Source organism: Podarcis tiliguerta (genome assembly GCF_965153285.1).
Source record: "Podarcis tiliguerta genome assembly, chromosome: 10".
In the NCBI taxonomy this organism is placed as follows: Eukaryota; Metazoa; Chordata; class Lepidosauria; order Squamata; family Lacertidae; genus Podarcis; species Podarcis tiliguerta.
Window position 1 is genome coordinate 23,946,651 of NC_139543.1, and position 20,513 is coordinate 23,967,163.

At 40.4% G+C, this 20,513-nt stretch overlaps 1 protein-coding gene across 2 annotated transcripts in view; it reads left to right on the forward strand.

The window, feature by feature from the left end:
* IMMP2L (inner mitochondrial membrane peptidase subunit 2) overlaps window positions 1-20,513 on the forward strand; it is a 453,218-nt gene that overhangs the window by 348,526 nt on the left and 84,179 nt on the right. Inside the window, exons 5-6 of one of the 2 annotated variants that reach the window (XM_083400142.1) lie at window positions 2,768-2,870; window positions 16,176-16,302. In XM_083400142.1, coding sequence (XP_083256268.1) covers window positions 2,768-2,870; window positions 16,176-16,241 — 169 coding nt within the window. In that variant the 3' untranslated portion in view covers window positions 16,242-16,302. Of the gene's footprint in view, window positions 1-2,767; window positions 2,871-16,175; window positions 16,303-20,513 lie in introns of those variants that run through there. The other variant, XM_083400141.1, reaches the window with a different exon arrangement.

Below are 20,513 nucleotides of genomic sequence, written 5' to 3' on the forward strand. Positions count from 1 at the left end.
CCTTATGTAGTATTTTTTCCAGTAAAGATGTATTAATATTTAGGAGTACATGGCTTTACATTCATGCATAAATTTGGCATTCATGAAATTAGAGTGTGTGGAGTGCTTATAAGGAGAGAAGAAGGCTTGTCTTTTTGGAGTATTTAATCTGCATGTTTCTATTGAACAATGGGAGTACCTACGTGTTAATTTTGTATGAACCTCCTTCTAGCTAGCATGAAATTCTATGGTGTGTCTGTTCCATGGAGCTGTTCGTGTGAGGTAACTGGTGCTGTTTTGGACTATGGAAGTGACCTATAATAAGTCTAAGGGTCAACCTTCGCGTTACACGTAGTGCATTGTGTCTCTTTCTTAAATTAACAAGAGCTATGGGACACATTTATATTGGGGTCACAGCACATGGGAAAGGGAGCTTTGTGCTTTCTCTCCCTAGCTGTGAAGCCCCAAATATCGTCCCACCTTTCATAATATCTGTGCCAGTAGGCTCTTTATCATTCTCTTTTCAAACCTCGTAACTGCATGAGGGTGGGCAGTATCAGAGGGGAATTGAAAATGGGAAGTTAGGAGAAAGAAGCTGATATGTGCTTTAATCCATTTTTAGCTAAACTGTTTATTTTATTTTTATTTTTAAAAAACCACTCTTGCTTTATTGACTTTAAAAAAGTTTTAGAAAGCCTTTTGTGTTCATCATAAATTGTGACCTACTGTTTCACTTATGCATTAAAACCAGTGTTAGAAACTGAGATATGAAAGCTAGGACCTAAATGGCGCCTTAAACCTAGGTTATGTCCAGGCACACTTTTTTTATAATAAGAATACAAAACTGAAAATGAATCTTCTTCTTCTTTGGCAATCACTCGTAGCCAAGTAAGATTGTCTTTCATAGACACGGTTTTAACAATGAGTCTGTAAGTGACTGTGGAGGCCAATTCTGGACCCACACATCCTTCCACAGTGGGGACATTGGTTTCTGGGAGGGAGTTGATCACAGTGTGGATTTGCCAAGCATGAAAATGAATGAACTGCAGCTAAAATATTATTTTCATTTTTCACATGATCTAGTCCTGGGGTCAGCAAACTTTTTCAGCAGGGGGCCAGTCCACTGACCCTCAGACCTTGTGGGGGGCTGGACTATATCTTGAAGAAAAAAAATTAATGAATTCCTATGTCCCACAAATAACCCAGAGATGCATTTTAAATAAAAGCACACATTCTACTCATGTAGATTGATTCCTGGACAGTCTGGAGGCCGGATTTAGAGGGCAATTGGGCCAGATCTGGCCCCCGGGCCTTAGTTTGCCTACCCGTGATCTAGTCCTTCCCCTGTCCCCCCCCACTATCCTTAAGAGGGTCTCAAAGAGTAGCTGGAAGTGGGGAGGCAGAAAAAGGCCCTCCTTTCCTTCCACTCTACAGTTTTAATCTGAAATTTTAGATGCATTCCTGCATCCAGAGCTCAGAAACTGCTTGCGCTAATGAAATTCCCTGTCGCAAAATGCGCCTAGAACAATGGGAGTTTCGAGTACTAATTTAAACCACTAGTTAATGCAATATATGGACATGATCCAAAGTTCTGTGTGCCTGTTTGTGTAGTGGAAATTTCCCTGCCTATGACATCGGGTGCTCAGAGCAGCTGCTTTTGTCTAACCCCCAGGGAATTGGGGTTAATGTAGTCCCCGCCCTCCCCACCCCCATCTGCCGTATGCTACAGGGTGTGTAATGGAGAATAATGATAAAAATAACATCATTCCAGGAAGAAAATTTATGTGTCTCGGGTGATTATCATGGTTTTGAATTTGTCTCATTGGAACGTCAGTCCCTGCAGCGCTAGAATGCTTCCTGATATCATGTGAGGGCTTTGGTTCAGAACAAGCTCACAGCAGAACGTCACCTCTTGAACTACTTGTGTAACTTGCTCTCTCCTAAGAAGTTTTCCCCAGACGTATCTCGCTTTGCCTTTGAGGTTACTACTGAAACCCAGAAGTCTAAACAGAAATAGAATCCTGGCACAGAGCTCAAGGCTGCTTTCCTGCAGTCTGCAAATGGACTCTGGAAATGTTCTGCTCTATCTGTGAACAAAGACATTGTGGGGACTATTTCACCGAATTTCTCCAGGGAGGGGATAAATTGTTTCAGCAGTTTCTCAGGGATAAGGCTCATTATTACCCATGGGAGAAGAACAACTCCTTCCTTCGTCGCTTTGTTTTTTTATGGTGGTGACGCGAAGGGCAGCAGCAGCAAACGTCTTGCCAGTCTACCTGCCATTTTGCATCCTTCATAATCCTCCATAATGCATTATGGGGCACATATTGTAGCTGCTGGGGCAGGGTGTTATATTTGAATAAAATTGGGAAGTGGGAAATCGAAGGTGAGAGGCGAAAGAAAAATCTCAGAAGTTTCCTCTGAGAAATCTTAGTTCAGCTCTATCTGGAGCAAATATTCAGCAGTGAAAAAAGAATTGCACTCCTAGAGCCCCACATTTCAGGCTTTAACCCTCAATACACTTTTTAGTGAGGGAATCCCACCAAACACAGTAGGGTTTTACTTCTCAGTAGGACTTGACTTCTCACTAAGCATGCACACAATTGTGTTGCAAGCAGTTCCAAAAGTTACCAGGGTTATATGCATGAACCAGCCTGGGATGGGGCCAGAACTAATCTGTATGCTTTAATTTCTATTTGGAAAAGCAATCAGTATTGGTTGTTTACTTTGGGGGCTGAAATATTTTTTTGTTTTATACCACTAACTGTGTGATTGCATTTCTCTTTAGAACCATAGGCTACAAAAAGAAATACGTAAAGGTTCCCCATGGCCACATGTGGGTAGAGGGTGATCATCGTGGACACAGCTTTGACAGCAATGCTTTTGGCCCGGTAAGTCATAACCGTTTTCTCCATGTGTATTTTATACCACATAATATACTGTAATAAAAACTTGTGGGGATTCGGTCCCCGAAAGTTTATTTTAAAAGACAAAGTTCTGTAGGGGGCAGGCCAGTTTGTCTCATCATGCTGTTGCAGGATGCGGGGAGAGCTTTGACTCGTGTGGTTGGTTGTCTTGTTTAAGAACACTTAAAGCAGGGATAGGAATGGTTGCAGCTCCCATAATCTCTGACCATTGACTATGTCGGCTGGGAATAATGGTAGCTGGAGTTCATCAACATCTGGAGGACCACAGATTCCCTGTCCTTGCCTTAGATAAACTTATTCCTACACTGGTATATCAGAACAGGTCCTGAGGGGGTACTGTTTAACAGCAGAAAATTCTTATCCCTCTGAAATAATTGGTGCTGTAGGAGTTTTCTGACTTTGAGTGCTATTACTGTGGCTTGATATTTATTTAGTGCCAATGGTGTGCTAGGAGCCAAGTAGGACACAGAAAAGCCCAGAGCTTTGTATAATATACGTTAGGAAGACTTGCCTGGGACAGAGATGAGGGGCTGACAATGACAAGTGAGATGGGAATATTGCAGCAGAGGCTGTGTGATGCCCCTAAGGTAGTCTTGGGAAGTCTTTTGAAGAGAAGTGGACCTTGCAGGGGGCAACTTATCGGAAGGCAACTATACTCTGTAATGGCTGTTTTGACATGGCGATCACTTGATTTTGTGATTCTGGAAGAGAGGTGGCCAGGTGAACAGAGATGAGAAGAATGATCAGAGAAATGGAAATGACAGAAGCCATGGATGAGTCTTTGTGGGGGAAAGCTATGATAAGATATGCTCTTCAGAGTAAAATGGGTGAAGAATTTAAGTCCAAAAGCATTCAGTGTGCAAACTGTTTCTAGATTCTCATGGACAACAACAGCACCAGTCTATTTTGATATGTGTGTTGTAGCTGGGAGCAGATTGTTGGAACTGGTAATCGGTTACCTGCATAAGTAAACAAGATGATATGCTTAAGATGTCTTTGGATGGAGATTGGGACCATGGCAGAAGGGGCTAAATATGGAGGTGGGGGCAATTCAGAGACAGAACAAACTGAAGGCATTCCAGTCACTGTGTGACATAAGCAATTATGGAAGACAGTGTGTTTTGCATAAAGTAGCTAGCTGCTAGAATGGCATTGGAAATGACACTGTACAGCAGGATGCATCCGTCTCATTAATGCTGCTTTAGGTGACATTTTGATACCCTGGTGTATACCACTCCCTGTGTCACTGCATAAATGAATGAATGCCATCAATGCATGCTATGAATTGATGGAAATGTCCTTGAGCACTCCAATTTGTAGATCAAGGTTCTGAAAGTGTACACCCCTGCTCTTTGTGAAGCCTACCTCCCCACATTGTAATTCTTTTCTTTTTTCCGATAAGTGTGGAACGGACGGGCAAAAGGAAAAGGGCATCGTGGTGGCAGAAGTGAATTCTATCTCCTATTTTTCTTATAACAAAGGTCACTCAAGTGCAAAATGTTATCCATGTCAAAACTCTGATTTTGGGGTACTAATGCATTTCCCCATGAAACAGCATGTATAAATACTATCTTTGGAAGATGGGTTGCATTTAAGGCCATCATCTACTGACCTTCATGCTCCGCTGTCAATTTTAGCCAAAGAGCTTCCATAATGTAGATAAAGCCAGACGTGGTTAAACTTGTAGACAAGCATAATGAGCTTCATGGGACACAGACTGAAATGGTTAAAAAAAGAAGTACACACACACACACACACACACACACACAATTTTCTTTCTCCACTCATTCAGGATATAGCCTTAAGAGGGACTGTGGGCTGGAACAATAAGACAATTGCATTGGGATCATTCAGAACCTACTGTGCAACATTGGGAAATGTAAAACAATTTAAGATCAAATAATTAGGTTTCTTCCTGTATTTGTCTGATAGTATAGTTTACATTTCTGGAATGTAAAAATGAAGTTTCCTGGTATTAAGACTGTGTGTGCATTCTAAACAATGTGTGGGGCATATGCTAAGTCCCCATTTTTACCTTAAAAGAACCTACTTAAAAAGTATTTAATACTGTAATGTTTGGGCTTAATTATTATAGGATCAGAATTAAAAATAGTTATTTTCAAGAATCATGATGGATATTTGTATTCTTTGAAACAAAAGTGGAGTACTATAGTAATGTTATACAATGGGAAGATAGAGATGTGAGAGCCCAAAAGAAAATTCAGAGGAAATTACATACCCATGTCCTTTCCCCTTCACCCCCTGTGCCTTCACATCTCAATGAAAGGAATGCAAGTCGGACTCTAGCCAGTATTGATCCCCCCCCCCTTTCCCTATTTCTTTTTCTAGATAGGTGGATGATAGAATGTTGTGGTTGTTAAAAAAACAAACAAACTAGGATTCAGAACGATGCAATAGAAAGTGTGATGCACTAAAACCAGGAACCTCTGAAAAATATAACTGGGCAGCTACAAATATAACTGTTAATTACTTTGCAGCGCTAGACTGAATTAAGAAAAGCAGGCTTATTGCATTTTATTATTCAGAGAATAGCTTTGTTCTGTGCAAAGGAGCAAATGTACTGTAATGCTGTTACTTTGATATTGCCTGGTTTAATCTAGATTTTTAAACAAGCCGTCAAAGCTATTTATAATGACTTTTTTAAAAAACCACCCTGTACTGAACTGCAGCCAATAACCATTAAAAGAACTTATGGCTCCCCATTCCTTTTCTTAAAAGTGGAAAATTATATGTTGAGTGATTTTGCTTCCATTTGTATAGTACTTTTCTTTAAATTAACCCATGCTTCTAGCAGGTTTTAGGAAACAATATTACAGTGTAGTTTAACTGGAAAACTAATAAAGCACAATTTTACTGAGGTTTTTGTAGGTTTGCTTTTGCCTTGGCTTAGTTTAGCATGGCAGCCATAAGGACTGAAGTGGCTGCAAGCTTCTCTTTCAGAGCATGCACTGAACCCAGGCTTAGCTTAGCCTATTGTGCGAACCATGCCACTGAATGGATGCAGAAAGTGTTCGTAATTAGATGTGGATGTAAGTTTTAAAATTTCAGTATCACGCAGTAGGTGGAAATATGGCAACACTAGGAAATCCAGACTAGAGCATACCCAATGAATGGCTTTTCAGCCTTTCTTTGAAGACATTTAGTGGTGCAAAGCCCAGAACCACATCAGGTAATTCATTCATTTGTCAAACTGCTTTTAACATCAAGACATTTCTCCTGGTATGCAATGAAAATGTACCTTGCTGTAACTTTAGCTCATTGGATCTCATCGTGCCTCTGTAGCAGCAAAGAATCAGTCTTTGCTCTCCCCCGTGTCATAATCCCTCATGTATTTGGAGAAAATTACAATGTCCCCTGCCCCTCATTCATTTCTTCTCCAGGATAAACATACTCAGTTCCTCCAAACTTTCCGCAGAAGAGTTGTTTTCCAAACTCTGGATGATCTTCATTGCCCTCTTCTGAACCCTCTTTTTGTAATATACAGACTCTATGGCCTTCTTAAAACGTAGCCTCCAGAGGTGGACACAGTACTTTAGATGAAGTCAAATATGAGGTCTCATAGAGAAAATTCACCTCTTTAGCTATCACTATTGCACACGTTATACATTCTCCAAGCACAGAGTCCACAGGTGCTTTATGAAAGTTGACCCGAAACTCAAATTTCACTGACATCGTTGTCTGTGGTTTTGTTTGCTATGTTATTGTGGAATTGCTCTCAGACAGTCAAATTACCAGTGCAGTCTCCAAACTATTTGCACTGGTGTACTGAGACTATATTGGTTCTGTTGAAGTAGGTCAAAGTAAACCTTCTTAATCTGTTTTATGAACTAAACTCTGAGGAAGTAATAAAATTCATTAAAAAAATCCTTTGGGTGTGTGTGTTGATGAATTCTAGATTTTGGAGTTGATTTTTCTATTTTAGAGGTTTTTCACATAACTTAAATTTGCAAAAAAAATGTCTCACATTCATGAGGAATTTGAGGCCAAGCCTGTTTAAAGGGGCCTCATGTATGTGTACTTAGCTCCATCTTTCAATATGAATTCTTCCTGCCCCTTTTTGTGTTGAGAATAATATCTGCAGTGTGGTGCTTTCTTTATTCATCAGGGTTCTGAATTCCATAGGTAATCTCCATGGAGAAGACTCCTTGCTGGCAACATTACTCTCAATGTGTTAGTAGTGGCAATGGATGGAACAGGATGAAAAATTCAACTTTGAAAGTGGGATTATCTGTGTAGGCCTGGCTGAGTGCTTTCAATAGGCTTGCCCTCTATGTGCCACTAATGTGTGAAGAGGACCCTATTGTGTTACATGTTCTATACATAATCCATCTGAAGGTATGTGGCTATCTCAGCTGAAGTTGGCAATGTAAACAATGTTTCATGTGGTTACATTGCCACTAGTAAAGTTGCTCACTGAAATACTGTGCTTGAGCACATGAACTAATGTGCCATAAGGGCATTTAAATAATGGAGAATCTTTCCTCCTGGAGTAATAACAGTTTGCTCTGGCAAGTGGTTTACTGCAAGGCTATGAAAGTTGGCAAACCTGATGAGCCAGGTAGGCTATGTATGAACTAGGCTTTATTTCACCTGGGTCAAAGACCCAGTTTGGCAGCCTCCCATGTGCCACAGAAATAAAGGCTACCAAAGAAAAGAGAGATAAAAACTAATTACAAAGAGAATAGAAATCTGACAGGTGTTGAGAAAAGAATAAGAGCAATTTTAGCCAAGAGATCATCAGACCCTTTGGCGAACCTTTCTGGCATGTCGGTGACCTCTTCCAGAGAAGGCTTAAGGGGACCCAAGAGATTGTTGAAGGGAAAGAATTACTGATTACGTTTCTTCACAGATCTTGGAAGCTATAACATACAGTAATGGGGAATGTAAATATCCTTGATACGTTGTCTTATTGTGGAAACTTGAGAACTATTTATCCCACTGCACTCTAATGCTAAACAGAAAATATAAATCCCTCTTCATCTTATACACAACTGCATTTCAGATTGGATTCAGTGTTACTTAACCAGAATACAGCTGGAAAACAGTAATATACTCAGAGTAAAAAAAAAGAAAAGTGTGCATAATTTGATTTAAATTTAAAAGGGACTGGTGGGCATGCAAAAATTAAATAGCGGAAACAAAACTAAAATGAAATCTTGCTTTCAGGCAAAACTCATGGAAAAGTGATTTAGTGAAAAATGATCGCATCCTGAATTGCAGAATATGGATGGAATCCCTTTATGCCCTTCCATTTCTAGACTGGCCTTTGATCCAGTGGATCGAAATCTGTTTCTGTTGCTAGGGGGATCCTTCAGAACAGTGTAGAGGATGGTGCGGAATGGGCTGGGGGCTGCTATGGGTTGGCGAAACCAGCCAACCTCATCCCTGTTCTGCTTTCATAAATGTACAAATAAAGTTTATTAGTCATATTCACCTTGTTTGCACACATCAACTGTTATGTTTCCGATCTTTGTCACTTATGGACAGCTTATCAGTGAACTCACACACCCCGGCACAATCTGAACATCGAAAGCTGCCTTATATGGAGTCATATATGATTTATTTGGAATATATAAAGGTTCCTTATATGGAATCAGGGAATTGCTCCATCCAGTGTAGGGCTCTTTGCTTATGGGAGCTTCCCAGGTTCAAAGACAACCCCCACCTCCACTTCCTCGCATCTAAGGTTATCTTTAGGGATTCCAGGCCTGGGATCTTCTGATTGCCAAGCAATGTGTGATGGACAGTGCTCTAAAACTATCATACAACAGGAGAACTCTCTTATCGAGAAGGCACGATCTGTTGTGCATGTCGATTCACAATCTCCTTCCCTTGCATCTTAATTGGGCCAGGGAGGAAAACTGTTGACATACCATCACCACTGGCCAGTCAAAGCAACAGAGGAAGTTGTGTGCCTGATTTCATTTATTTTAAACATTTCAAAAAGCTCCTGGAGCTGCTTGCATAAAAATCAATAAAAACAAGACAGCCCTTGCCCACAGGCTTAGAATTTAGAAGACCTAATATGAAGGTGGGGTAGGGAAGGATGAGGAGTAAAGAAGAAAATGAGTCGACTCAGGCACCAGTTCGTGAAGTTTACATAGTAGTTCTTCTCATCGGGAGCAACTTTCTTTTGCCTACATTTTACTTCGAAGAGAGGAAGGCTCGTATGATTTATTGTGTTGAAATCTCTGAGTTGAGGTAATTTTCCATCTGGCCCAATCAAATCATGCCAGAAGGAGCTAGTAGAGAGATAAAATCTGCTCCCTAAATGGGAGGATATGTGAAACGCACAGGCAGTGTTTTTCCATGCAGCTTGTAGCTTTTGAAGAACGCACGGTCTCAAAGCTGCACAGAATGGATATGTACACGGCAAACAAATCCACAAGGAGTAAACAAGAGAGATTGAGAATGTATCAAGCGTTGGAGAGCTTCTTGCAATGGTCATCACAGATCGTAGCGTGTAGAACACGGCGTTCTGTGAATATCTATATGTGAATGTGCATCGCAGGCTTGAAGGCATTCACTTATTCGAAGGGTTTAGTGCAGAGCCGTCTCATTAAGGAGTGTGTAAAATTGCTGGAGCGCCTAAATGGTTAGCTCTGCTTATAGATTTCCTGCTCTGCCCAGACTGTGATCCCCAAAGGCACTAAGCAAATCTTGCAGGATTAAGCACGAGCTGTCCAGAAGTGAAAAAGGCTGTTCCAGGTGGCAGTGGCAGGACCTGGGAGAACTGACAGAGAAGACGCACATATCGATCTGAGCTATCGTAACCAAAACAGGGCCTTATGAATAGAAGAGCCCTGCCATTCAAGTGAAGTCGGAATGAATTTAAAGGGATGGCGCTCTGCTATTTCTGAATGGCCACTGACCGTGTCCACTGCCTTCTCCATTGGGGACTCTTAGGAGAGCTAACAGCCACTAGTGGCAAGTGGACTGATTCACACTCTTCACCAGAAAAGTCGGAACTGTTATTTCTGGTTTCTGAGGCTACTAACCAGGGCTGTGCACGAGATTTTTCTGAGGCTTTACCCAAATCAGGCATATTTGTGGGAATTTGGATGAGCCGGGGTCATACACCTACAGTATGAGGGACGCGGGTGACGCTGTGGTCTAAACCACTGAGCCTCTTGGGCTTGCCGATCAGAAAGTCAATGGTTTGAATCCCTGTGATGGTGTGAGCTCCCGTTGCTCTGTCCCACCTCCTGCCAACCTAGCAGTTCAAAAGCATGTCAGTGCAAGTAGATAAATAGGTACCACTGTGGCGGGAAGGTAAACAGCATTTCTGTGCGCTCTAGTTTCCGTCACAGTGTCCCGTTGCCCCAGAAGTGGTTTAGTCATGCTGGCCACATGACCCGAGAAGCTGTCTGTGGACAAACGCCAGCTCCCTCAGCCTGAAAGTGAGATGAGTACCACAGCCCCATAGTCGCCTTTGACTGGACTTAATCATCCAGGGGTTCTTTACCATTACCTTTTACCTTACATACAGACCGCTGTGAGTTGGGTTGGACTGGCCCAGAGTGATCTACAGCTGCCAGTGGGGTGCAGCAATAGGCAGCAAATAGAGGCAAGCAGGGTGGGAAAATGGCACAAAAAAGCCAGAGAGCTACCTGACCTCCAGTGGTGAGATAGTAGGCCCAATACCATGACTCTCCTTCCTGCCTGACATCCTGCCTCAACTGCTGTTGAGCAGAGGCATCGTTTCTGTTCCTTTGCATGGTGCTGTGAACCTCTTCACCTTTTTATGTTAAAATAAAGGTTTAAAACTCAGGAGCAGATAAGAATTTTTTAAAACACAGAAATACAAGGGCATTTGAATATTGGAGTTTTGATTGGTGGTGTCACAGAATGGCTTTTGTAGGTGACGGAGGTGGTAAAGACAGCTTGATAATTTTTTCTACTTCTCAGATTGCCTTGGGAAAGTAATCTTGCCAGATAATTTCTGGTGCTAACTTTGCTACTAATTAGTAGAAATTGGTGAGTTTTTCCATGGCCTAACTGATAACCTCTCTCATTCAAGCAGTTTTTATTCTTGGAATGCTACATAAATTCTTTTTTCTTACATTGGCCTTTGGCCCTTCCAACTCTCATAAAAAATCTTTTTGCTACATCTTGGCTCTTTGACACACTTATATCATATAATTTTATTACCGTCGATTCTCAAGTTAACCTTCCTTAAGCATCAGCAATTCAGCTGCATTTCGCAAAGCTAAAAGGTACATCATGTTGAAACCCTTTCTCAGAGCTATATCTAAAAACACTGTATGTGAGATAATCTTTGCTGTCCTTAATTTATGAAAATGCATGCTATCTTCTTGCTGTTTTCTGCAAAAGAATATACATACAAAACGTTAAGTTATGTTAGCAGCACATTAATTCATTTCAAAATGGTTGAGGCTTCAGAATGGTTAGGTCACTGCTAGGGATACGAGAGAAATTTGATTCAGTTTGCATTTAAAGGCAGATCCAACTAATTCACACTTTTCAAAATAATACACAGACTGAAACAATCATTCTCCAGAAGTATTTTCTGAATTTTGCAATGCAATTCTTCAGCCAAGTTATGTCTATAAAAATGCATATAATAAGTTAAAGTGTACATAAAAATGCATATGGTCATGGGAAATGACATACAAAATGCATTATAATTTGGAGAGCTTAAATATTAGAGGAAATATGTTTTATCAAAAGTGTGCATATCAGCCAAAATTACATAAACAATGATGTCCTGTTCCCACTGCTGTTGTGCCACAGACAAATAAAATTGTTCATAATAATGATGTGCATCCCAAGAAAAATTCCACCCAAAATGCTGATGAATTTTCATGAGTACTTAAAAAATAATAATAAAACAACTGACTTGAAAATGTAGCAAATTGAATTTAAGATTGGAAAATGAGAAATTGAGAGAACTCTTGGTGCCTGGGTACACAGAGAGAGACCTCCTTGGGCTTCTTGCACCAACTAGAGAACGTCAGGCGGGAGCATTCTTCCCCACAAGTGACCCCCCAGGAAGATCCATCACTCTTCTTTCCCGACATGCTTCTGCGACACACATCCAAAGATATGTGCACACAATACAAAAGCAGAGTCCAAGCAGAAGCTAGGCATTGGAGGTGTGGATCTTTAAGCTATTTTATTACATACAAAACAGAACAAAGGAAATCATGGCTCCTCTCTCCTTCATCTCCAAGAGAGAAGAAAAGCAAAAGTACAACATAACGGAACAGTGTAACTGAACTTCCGTTCACATGACTGCAACAGTATGGAATGGCAGCACAGACATGTGATGAAAACAACCACACATCCTGCAACGGGAGGAATGAAATCCCAACAAGAACCAGCATTGATAGATCTGCCCCTCCTTGCTTGTGTCTTTCAGATCTGGAAATTCTGGTCTTGTCAGAAAACAAAGTATTCAAATTAACCCATCTCACTTTTCTTCCAAGCTAACTCACGTTCAGTAGTTGAGTTCTTTTTGCAAAAATCCGGGTGGTCTTCTATAGAATATGGGTTAATCAATATATTTAGCTTAATCTTTTAAAAAATAAAATAGTACTACTTCTATAGTGGTTGTAAGTACTCAGCTTTATGGTGTTATAGCTCTCTGTCATGGTTCTGCTTTTCCCAATCCAAATGACTCTGAGCAATTGCTCTCCTTTTTCATTCTAGCAGCTTTGAAAATATTTCAGAGCATGTCCCTATTAATCTCTTTTTCTCTAGGCTATGCACATGTTTTCAGGTTTTCTATATCTATTTTGCCTCCCCAAACCACTGTTATGCCTAAATGTGTGATACCATGGCTAGCTAGTATAATTTAAATACCAAAGAACACGCTTTATAAAATACTCTTTTGTTGGGTCCCCCCCCCTCTTTCCTGCGATATCTCTCTCACCCACACACGTGGCTACACAAGAAATAGTATTATTTCAGAGGTGTGGAATTTGCCAAGAAAGATTTGCTATGCTGGTATTGTTTCACAAAACATGCTTTCAATGGTGCCAACTGCTCTGTGAATTTAGTAACTTAAGGAAGTGTGCGTCACAATTTCAGCAGTATTTAATATGTTATTCTCTTGCTACCTGTTCATCGCTGTTGAATAACTGCATCCTAAACAGGTTCTAACTCTAGGAAAAACTAAGGGCCAAACTAACTGGTGGGGCCAACACCTTTTTGTAATTTTGAATCTTCCCTGTTCACTGATAAGATGGGGCTAATATACAGTTCATATCCAAAGAGGTGTGCGCATGGGGAATTGAAGTCTTCCTTAACTTAGGGTTGCCATATTTCACTACATGAAAATCCAGACAAAAAAGTTGTTTAAGTTTGTGAGCTATTTTTTTTAAGGGAATTCACACACACACACACACACACACACACACACAAAAAGCCCACTTCTGATATGGGTTTTCTTGGACATTTTCATCTATTTTCTGAAATTCCACCCAGATGCTATTTCCAACAGACAAATCCTGGATATATCTGGAAAATTCCAGACGTATGGCAACCCCATTAACACCCCATGCTCATTTGCTTCAGTCACGTTTCTCTCAGTCTACCATGGTCAGAGCAAGGGTCAGAGCAAGGGTAGGAAATAAGAACCTTATACTTTGGACTCAGCCCTTTCTCACCAGTGTTTGTTTCTAATCTGTTTCTGAGCCTAATTCAAGATGCTTCTTCTGACCTATACAAACCTACATAGCTTGGGACTTCAGAATCTAATGGAATGCTTTTCCCTGTATGCCTTAAGATAGGGTTAGTCAACCTGGTGCCCGCCAGAAGATGTTGTATTCAAATTTCCGTAAGCTCCAGCCAGCATGATCAGCAGCTCAGCAATATTTGGATGGAACCATGTTGGCTAACACTGGCTTAAGGTTATCTACTGAAGTCCTTCACTACATGCCCGTCTGTAGCTCAGCGGTTTCTCATGAGAGGGCCTTTTTGGTGGTGGTCTCCCAGCTGGGAATGTTCTCCCTAGGGAAGTTTGTCTGGTTGTCTGCATTGTTGTCTTCTCAGTACCATGCTAAGTCTAGCATTTTTGTTTCCCCATGCCTTTTTAAGATCTTGTTTTAAGTCTGTTTTGTAGCTGTTTTCATTTCTGTGCTGCATGTGGTATTTTATTATGCTAGTTTCGTGTTTGGGGCTTTTGGCTCGCTTGTTTCTTGCAGCTTTTTATTCAAGTTTGTTTTCATTGAGATGGTTATTTGTGTGTGAGCAACCCAGGACCTCCACACACACTCCCCGGGCTTGCGCCCCAAGGAGGTCACTTTGGTCTGCTAATGCAATGGTCTGACTTCACCCCCAGAGGTGCACTCCATTGTCTCTGAGACAGACTGATGCCAACAACAAAATTGTGTGTTTGGTATGATATCTAGAGATCTTATTATGAGATGCCTTATAAAAACATACAATGAATACTTAAATATCAAGCATGACTGCCCCAATCACATCTTGTTTGATCTCAAGAATGGAGAATTTGCCAGTTTTGTAAGATTGCTCAAATACAATGATAAAGAGGAAATTTTTAAAAAGATGAAATGAACTGTAAATGGGCACAGTACGTAATGGAAAGGGAAAGAGAATCATATCAGCTGATAACACCTACTTTAAAAAAAATTAGCTGAACTTAGATCCAATTGAATTAAATCAGTTGCACTTAGATCCAATTGAAATCCAAGTCATTACTAGTTTTTCACATTGATTTCACTGGGACAGGTTAGATCTAACCCTGAGTATAGAATCAGTTTCTTAACTTCCTTCAGAAGGAGGTTCCATTGGGGTCATGACCCTAATGGTCAAGCTTCTAGTCACTGCTGTCTTGAACTTCCATAAAGATAAGACAGTGAATGGTGCTTATTAACTAGACGTCTAACCAGATGGATCATCCTTGAATGTTTGGCATTGCTCTCTTATCACATTAGGATGGGAAACCTGTAGCCTTCCCAATGTTGTAGGATTACAACTCCCATCATCTACGGACATTGGTCTTGCTGGTTTGGGTGACGGAAGTTGAGGTCTGTCAACATCTGGAGTTACCAAAGGGTCCCCATTCCTGCACTAAATACTCAGCTGCGTTATCCAGAAAAAGAAGAAGAAGAAGAGTTTGGATTTGATATCCCGCCTTTCACTCCCTTTAAGGAGTCTCAAAGCGGCTAACATTCTCCTTTCCCTTCCTCCCCACAACAAACACTCTGTGAGGTGAGTGGGGCTGAGAGACTTCAAGGAAGTGTGACTGGCCCAAGGTCACCCAGCAGCTGCATGTGGAGGAGCGGAGACGCGAACCCGGTTCCCCAGATTACAAGATTACCGCTCTCAACCACTACACCACACAAAGAAGTTTGGCTGCTATCTGAATATGGGCGGTATCTTTTTAGTTCAAACAGAGTTCTGTATTGCTTTTGCAATAGTAGCACCAGTTTTCTGGGGTTATGCAGTCTCCTAACAAGTTCCTCAGAGAACGCGCATGCGTGTGTGTGTGTGTGTGTGTGTGTGTAAGGCAGTAAATAAGGGAGCAGAAATAACTACTACTACTCCTTCATACTGAATAAAACTCGGTGCAGTTGTAAGATTTAATTATGGTAGTGAAGAAGAGACTTCTTTAACCAGACCAGACAGGACTGTAACATTGTCCATGTCATCATTTCAGATATGACCAAAATGGAGAACCTATTCTGTACTCCCATCCTGTCTCCTAAATGATGTTGATGTCCCTTTTTCACTGGAGAATGCCATCCAAATAAACTGCTTCTAAGCAGTTCACTGGAACCGTAAAGAAAACTAAGCCTCAGCACAGATTAGCTTCCTGTTTCATCATTGATTCTAAACAGCTGGGAGGAGTATATATTCAACACAATAATATCAATTTGTTATATACAAATGTTATACAAGTTTAAGTTTCCGGTTCCTATTCCGGTTTAACAAAAGCTATCTGTCATTAATGTTGTGTAATCTGGTTATTCTGTGAAGGATTTAAATTAGTCCCCAGAAATCTGACACCATTTCATTTGAAAGGCATAATTGAAGGGTTGGGTATCCCCCCCCCCCTTAAAACAAAAATGAAAAACTCCTCTGAGAAGCATCTCTGTTTTTGTAAGAAACTTTGATAATGGAAGTCCCCTGTGAGTACATTTTAAAATATACACATTTAAAAGTAGATTGAGACCTTCTCTAGAGAATCAAGTAGAGTGTATTTTAAAGTGAAATTCTGTTCCAGAGAAGAGTAAACTTCATCTATATTTTGATTCCCAGGATGAAAGAATCTGTCTCCGATATCTTCAGTTATCCCGACTTGCAGACAGAAGTAAATTTTCTTGATTTACACCTTTTTTTTGCTCCAAAGGTGTTGCATTGCCATCTTCTAAAATAAATTTAAAAATCTCTTGCAAAATTACTAGAATGTGGCTTCCTTTTCATGTAGATTTTTGTCTACACTGACTTATGCTGTAGTTAATGCCATAGTAGAGCTATTTGTCAGGAGAGTATGAAGTTTTCAAGAGTGCAAGATGCTATTAAGCAAAGAAGAAAATGCTGAGTACTAAAGGACAGCAGTTAGCAAGGAGAAACATAAGGTTCAATTTTGCCATTCAAAGGCAATGAAACAACAGCTAAGAGAATCGTGGTTCAATTACATATGATTTAACCCACATTGCTGATGATTAGTCAGACTAATGATATGAACTTGGCTCGGATAAAATTCCATTGTGGGAAATTTTGTTCTATAATTGACCAGCTCACAGGCTGAATTAATTACCTGTACAATACAATAGGATCTTAGAATGGTAAGTTTTAGGACCTAAAACTTTCGTGACAATGCATCACGAATATCAATTTTGATTGTTTGACTCACTGTTCTCACATATTTCATTTAAATGAACATGGAGATCATATTACAGAGATCAGGGGAATTCCTCCGCTATCAGTGCTTAGTCTGATTCAGTTTTAACTTTAAAAACATTTTTTTCCCTCATATCTACGGTTATTGTAGAAAACCCAGAAGTATTTGTTTTATCATTAAGTGAATGGAATATCCATCAGTGAGCAAGCAAAACAAATGCACATTTTACATTTATTTGACAACTGCTACTTCGGTGCAATCAAATCCTGTGTCTGAAATAATCTATCAGGATAGATTCAATTTATTGGCTGCCATAATGAATTTTGTATGGGTTCATTATAAAATTCCTTGGACCATTCCTTCCAGTGTTACAGACCTGGGAGTGGTACTGAATTGGACTCAAATGTAAAATGCTAGGCAAAATAGAATGACCCAAGGTATTTTGTAATAGATCCTTACAGAATATACTGTACCAGTTGTGTTCTAGTTTCATACAGTTCTAGTTTCAAACAGTTCTGGAAGGTATTGCAAATGATTATTGTTTTAACTGGTAAAAACAGCTCATCATATATAGACAAACACCCAGTTCTTTTCAGAAATGTTGCAGATTCTTGACGCCAGCCTCTAAATGCAACATTAGGCACAAACTGTGCCACAACATACAGTAATCTACTGGACATTTATTTATTCTTTTCATGTATTAGCCTCCTGATTTTAAAAACAAAAACAGTCAGCATAAAATAATAACATAAAACACACCAAATTGAACAGTTAACAATAAAGCCAACAAAATTTACCCAACAACAATTTGGCAATACTGTATGACCCAGCATAAATCATATCACTTCATTGGCCATAAATGAATCAAGAGAAAACAGACTTCCTTAAATTACCTCACAAATTAGGTCTAGGACCAAATAAAATCCTGTTTCTGTTTCACAAATTTAATTTAAAGGCTGGTATTTCAAGTTCTATTATAGCTTCTTGACAGAAACAAAACACTGAAATAAATATAAATATGTACAGAATGATATTGATGGAGCCGAGCTTTCACTAAAATGCAGAAAACAAGCTAAATAAGTAAATCACAGATAAAATGTTTGTGTGGAGGGGAATTATGTTCCCTGACATTTATATTACAGCATAGTGTTTTATTTTACAGCCACTGACCTCACAGCAGAGCACCTTCAAGGGACTCCAGCAGTTGTTAAGAGGAAAATCAGGCAGTGATGTGGCAGCAGGAGTTCTGGCCTGTTCTGAGAGAAAAATTGGAGGGGTGCAAACCAGCTAACCCAACTCCTCCTTGTTTGGCTCTCACCTCTGTCACCAGGTGGCTTTATATCTTACCTACTTCCACAAGCAGCTATTTAACCTCTAGAATATATTTTACAGGCTCAGCTAACTCTTTGACGGGGTAGTGTGGGAAGTCAATTAAATGGGACAGGAATAACAAGGTTTCAAAAATAAGCCAAAGCAAATTTAGTAAAGGTAAAGGGACCCCTGACCATTAGGTCCAGTCGTGGCCGACTCTGGGGTTGCGGCGCTCATCTTGCTTTACTGGCCAAGGGAGCTGGTGTACAGCCGGGTCATGTGGCCAGCATGACTAAGTCGCTTCTGGCGAACCAGAGCAGCGCACGGAAACGCCGTCTACCTTCCCGCTGGAGTGGTACCTATTTATCTACTTGCACTTTGACGTGCTTTCGAACTGCTAGGTTGGCAGGAGCAGGGACCGAGCAACGGGAGCTCACCCCGTCATGGGGATTCGAACCACTGACCTTCTGATTGGCAAGTCCTAGGCTCTGTGGTTTAACATACAGCGGCACCCGTGTCCCAAAGCAAATTTAGTTTTTATTAAAGGGTTTTGTTTTTGTTTTTTGGGTAAGGCAGCAATTTAAACCATTTTTATGAAGGTGTTCTTAGAAGAAGAAAAAACTTAAGTTTGAACAGTTTGAAGATCATTAAAGCAATCCCAGAAAATAGCTGAACTTAGTTTCTCTATTCAAGTTAATAGTCTATTATATGTATGGGGAAGTGATTCGTCTACCTGTTTTGGGGCATTTAGATGCCTGCTGATATAACATTGCTGAATTTGGAGTGATGGTTCCTTTGGTGGAGGAGCCAGTTTTTATTTCTGTCTGGACACCATTTTGAATTAAGAAGATAGGCTGAGGCATTCCAAATTGCATCAACTCAGAAGCCTTGTGAGATATTGTAGACCTATTTAGTGTGGCACTTCCCATGATCAAAGTGTGGGTTTTGGCTTGTTTGGATACTTTCGAGTCCAAAAAGAGGACCAAACTATTACACACAGCACAGATTTGGATGCCTCTGAAGATATAGCTGCCCAATTGGGAGTGAGAGCAGGAAGATGCTTCTGGTTTATATTCAGAAATGGTTTGATGCCATTTTGAACCAGCCCTGTACTACACTTGGATTGCATGTTCCTGTTCCCAGCAGGGTAACGTGCATGTGCAGTCAAACTGAGCAGAATGGAAGCACTCACCAGCTGGTGAGCGGAAGATGGGTGTGCCTGCTGGGTGGAGGGGCCTGCTTCATCAGTGTGTAAACCACAGTCTATAAGCTATGGAAGCAGGAATCCGCAGAAATGACTGGCAGAATCAGAGACCAGGGTGAAGAGACGGTGGAGGAAGATTGGAAGAAATTTAAAGACTATTTACAGAAACACTATAAGATTAATGAATGTTAAAATAACATCAGATTGAATGTATAAGGTTATTGGAGTAAAATTTTAAGGATTAGAAGACCCAACATTCTAAGTTCTAAGCATTGAACAAGCTATATTAAGACATTCAAATCAGAAAGGAGGTTAATTATGACAGAGGGAAGGGATTTGTTGTTTAATTGTATGAATTGGAATACAGGGAAGGGAGACTCGGGGAAATCAGAGAAACAAGTTAACGCAAGATCAATATGAAGATAAGATTGTCTTTATTTTTGTTGTTTGTAGTATGTTATGTTTGTGTAATTCTTTATGTTTTTGGTGTACTGTTTGTTGCTTTTGTTTTGCTTTATTGTCTTTTATGCAAAAACGAATAAAATATTTATAAAAAAAATATATATATATAAGCTATGGAAGCAGATCACCGGAGGATATAAAATGGAATGGCTGAGAGCCCTGAGGTCCTAGTGTGGGAAGAGAAGACCTAATCCCAGGACTTCGGGGAGGAAAGATAAGAAGAACCTGTTATCACCCCCATATTGTGCCAGTGCTGGGAGTTGGTCTCTTAATGTCGCGTAGACCCACAGAGATGGCATCCGCTGATGCAAGAGTCAGTTGTGAAGGGGCAAGTGAAGTGGGTCTGAGCCTAATTTTGAGGAGGTGGGGGCACTGTGGGCACAGGTGCTCTAGTGGGTGCCAGACTGGGGACTCAGAGCAATGAGAGAGAGAGACCAATGGCAGCTTCCTTGCCATGCCATGCCAATCTTGTTTTATATAAGCCCCTGGAAATCCTCTGCTGCTCCTTGGAAGGAAAAGCTGCAAGGGGTGCTTTGCTGCTAGTCAAACTAATTGCTTATCTTCAGTCCTCCACTAAATTTGCCTTGCTGAGAGACATTCTGAGCCCGTGATTGAACAAATAAGAAATGCTCTGTCAATTACGTAGGGTAATTTTGACTGGCTTAGCCCAATTTAAGAATAATTGACACATATTGTGTGTATTATGTTTTAGTTCTCTTCTGAAGTATGAAGAAATTATGTAATAATGGAGTGGCTATAATTTTCTGGCCTGATT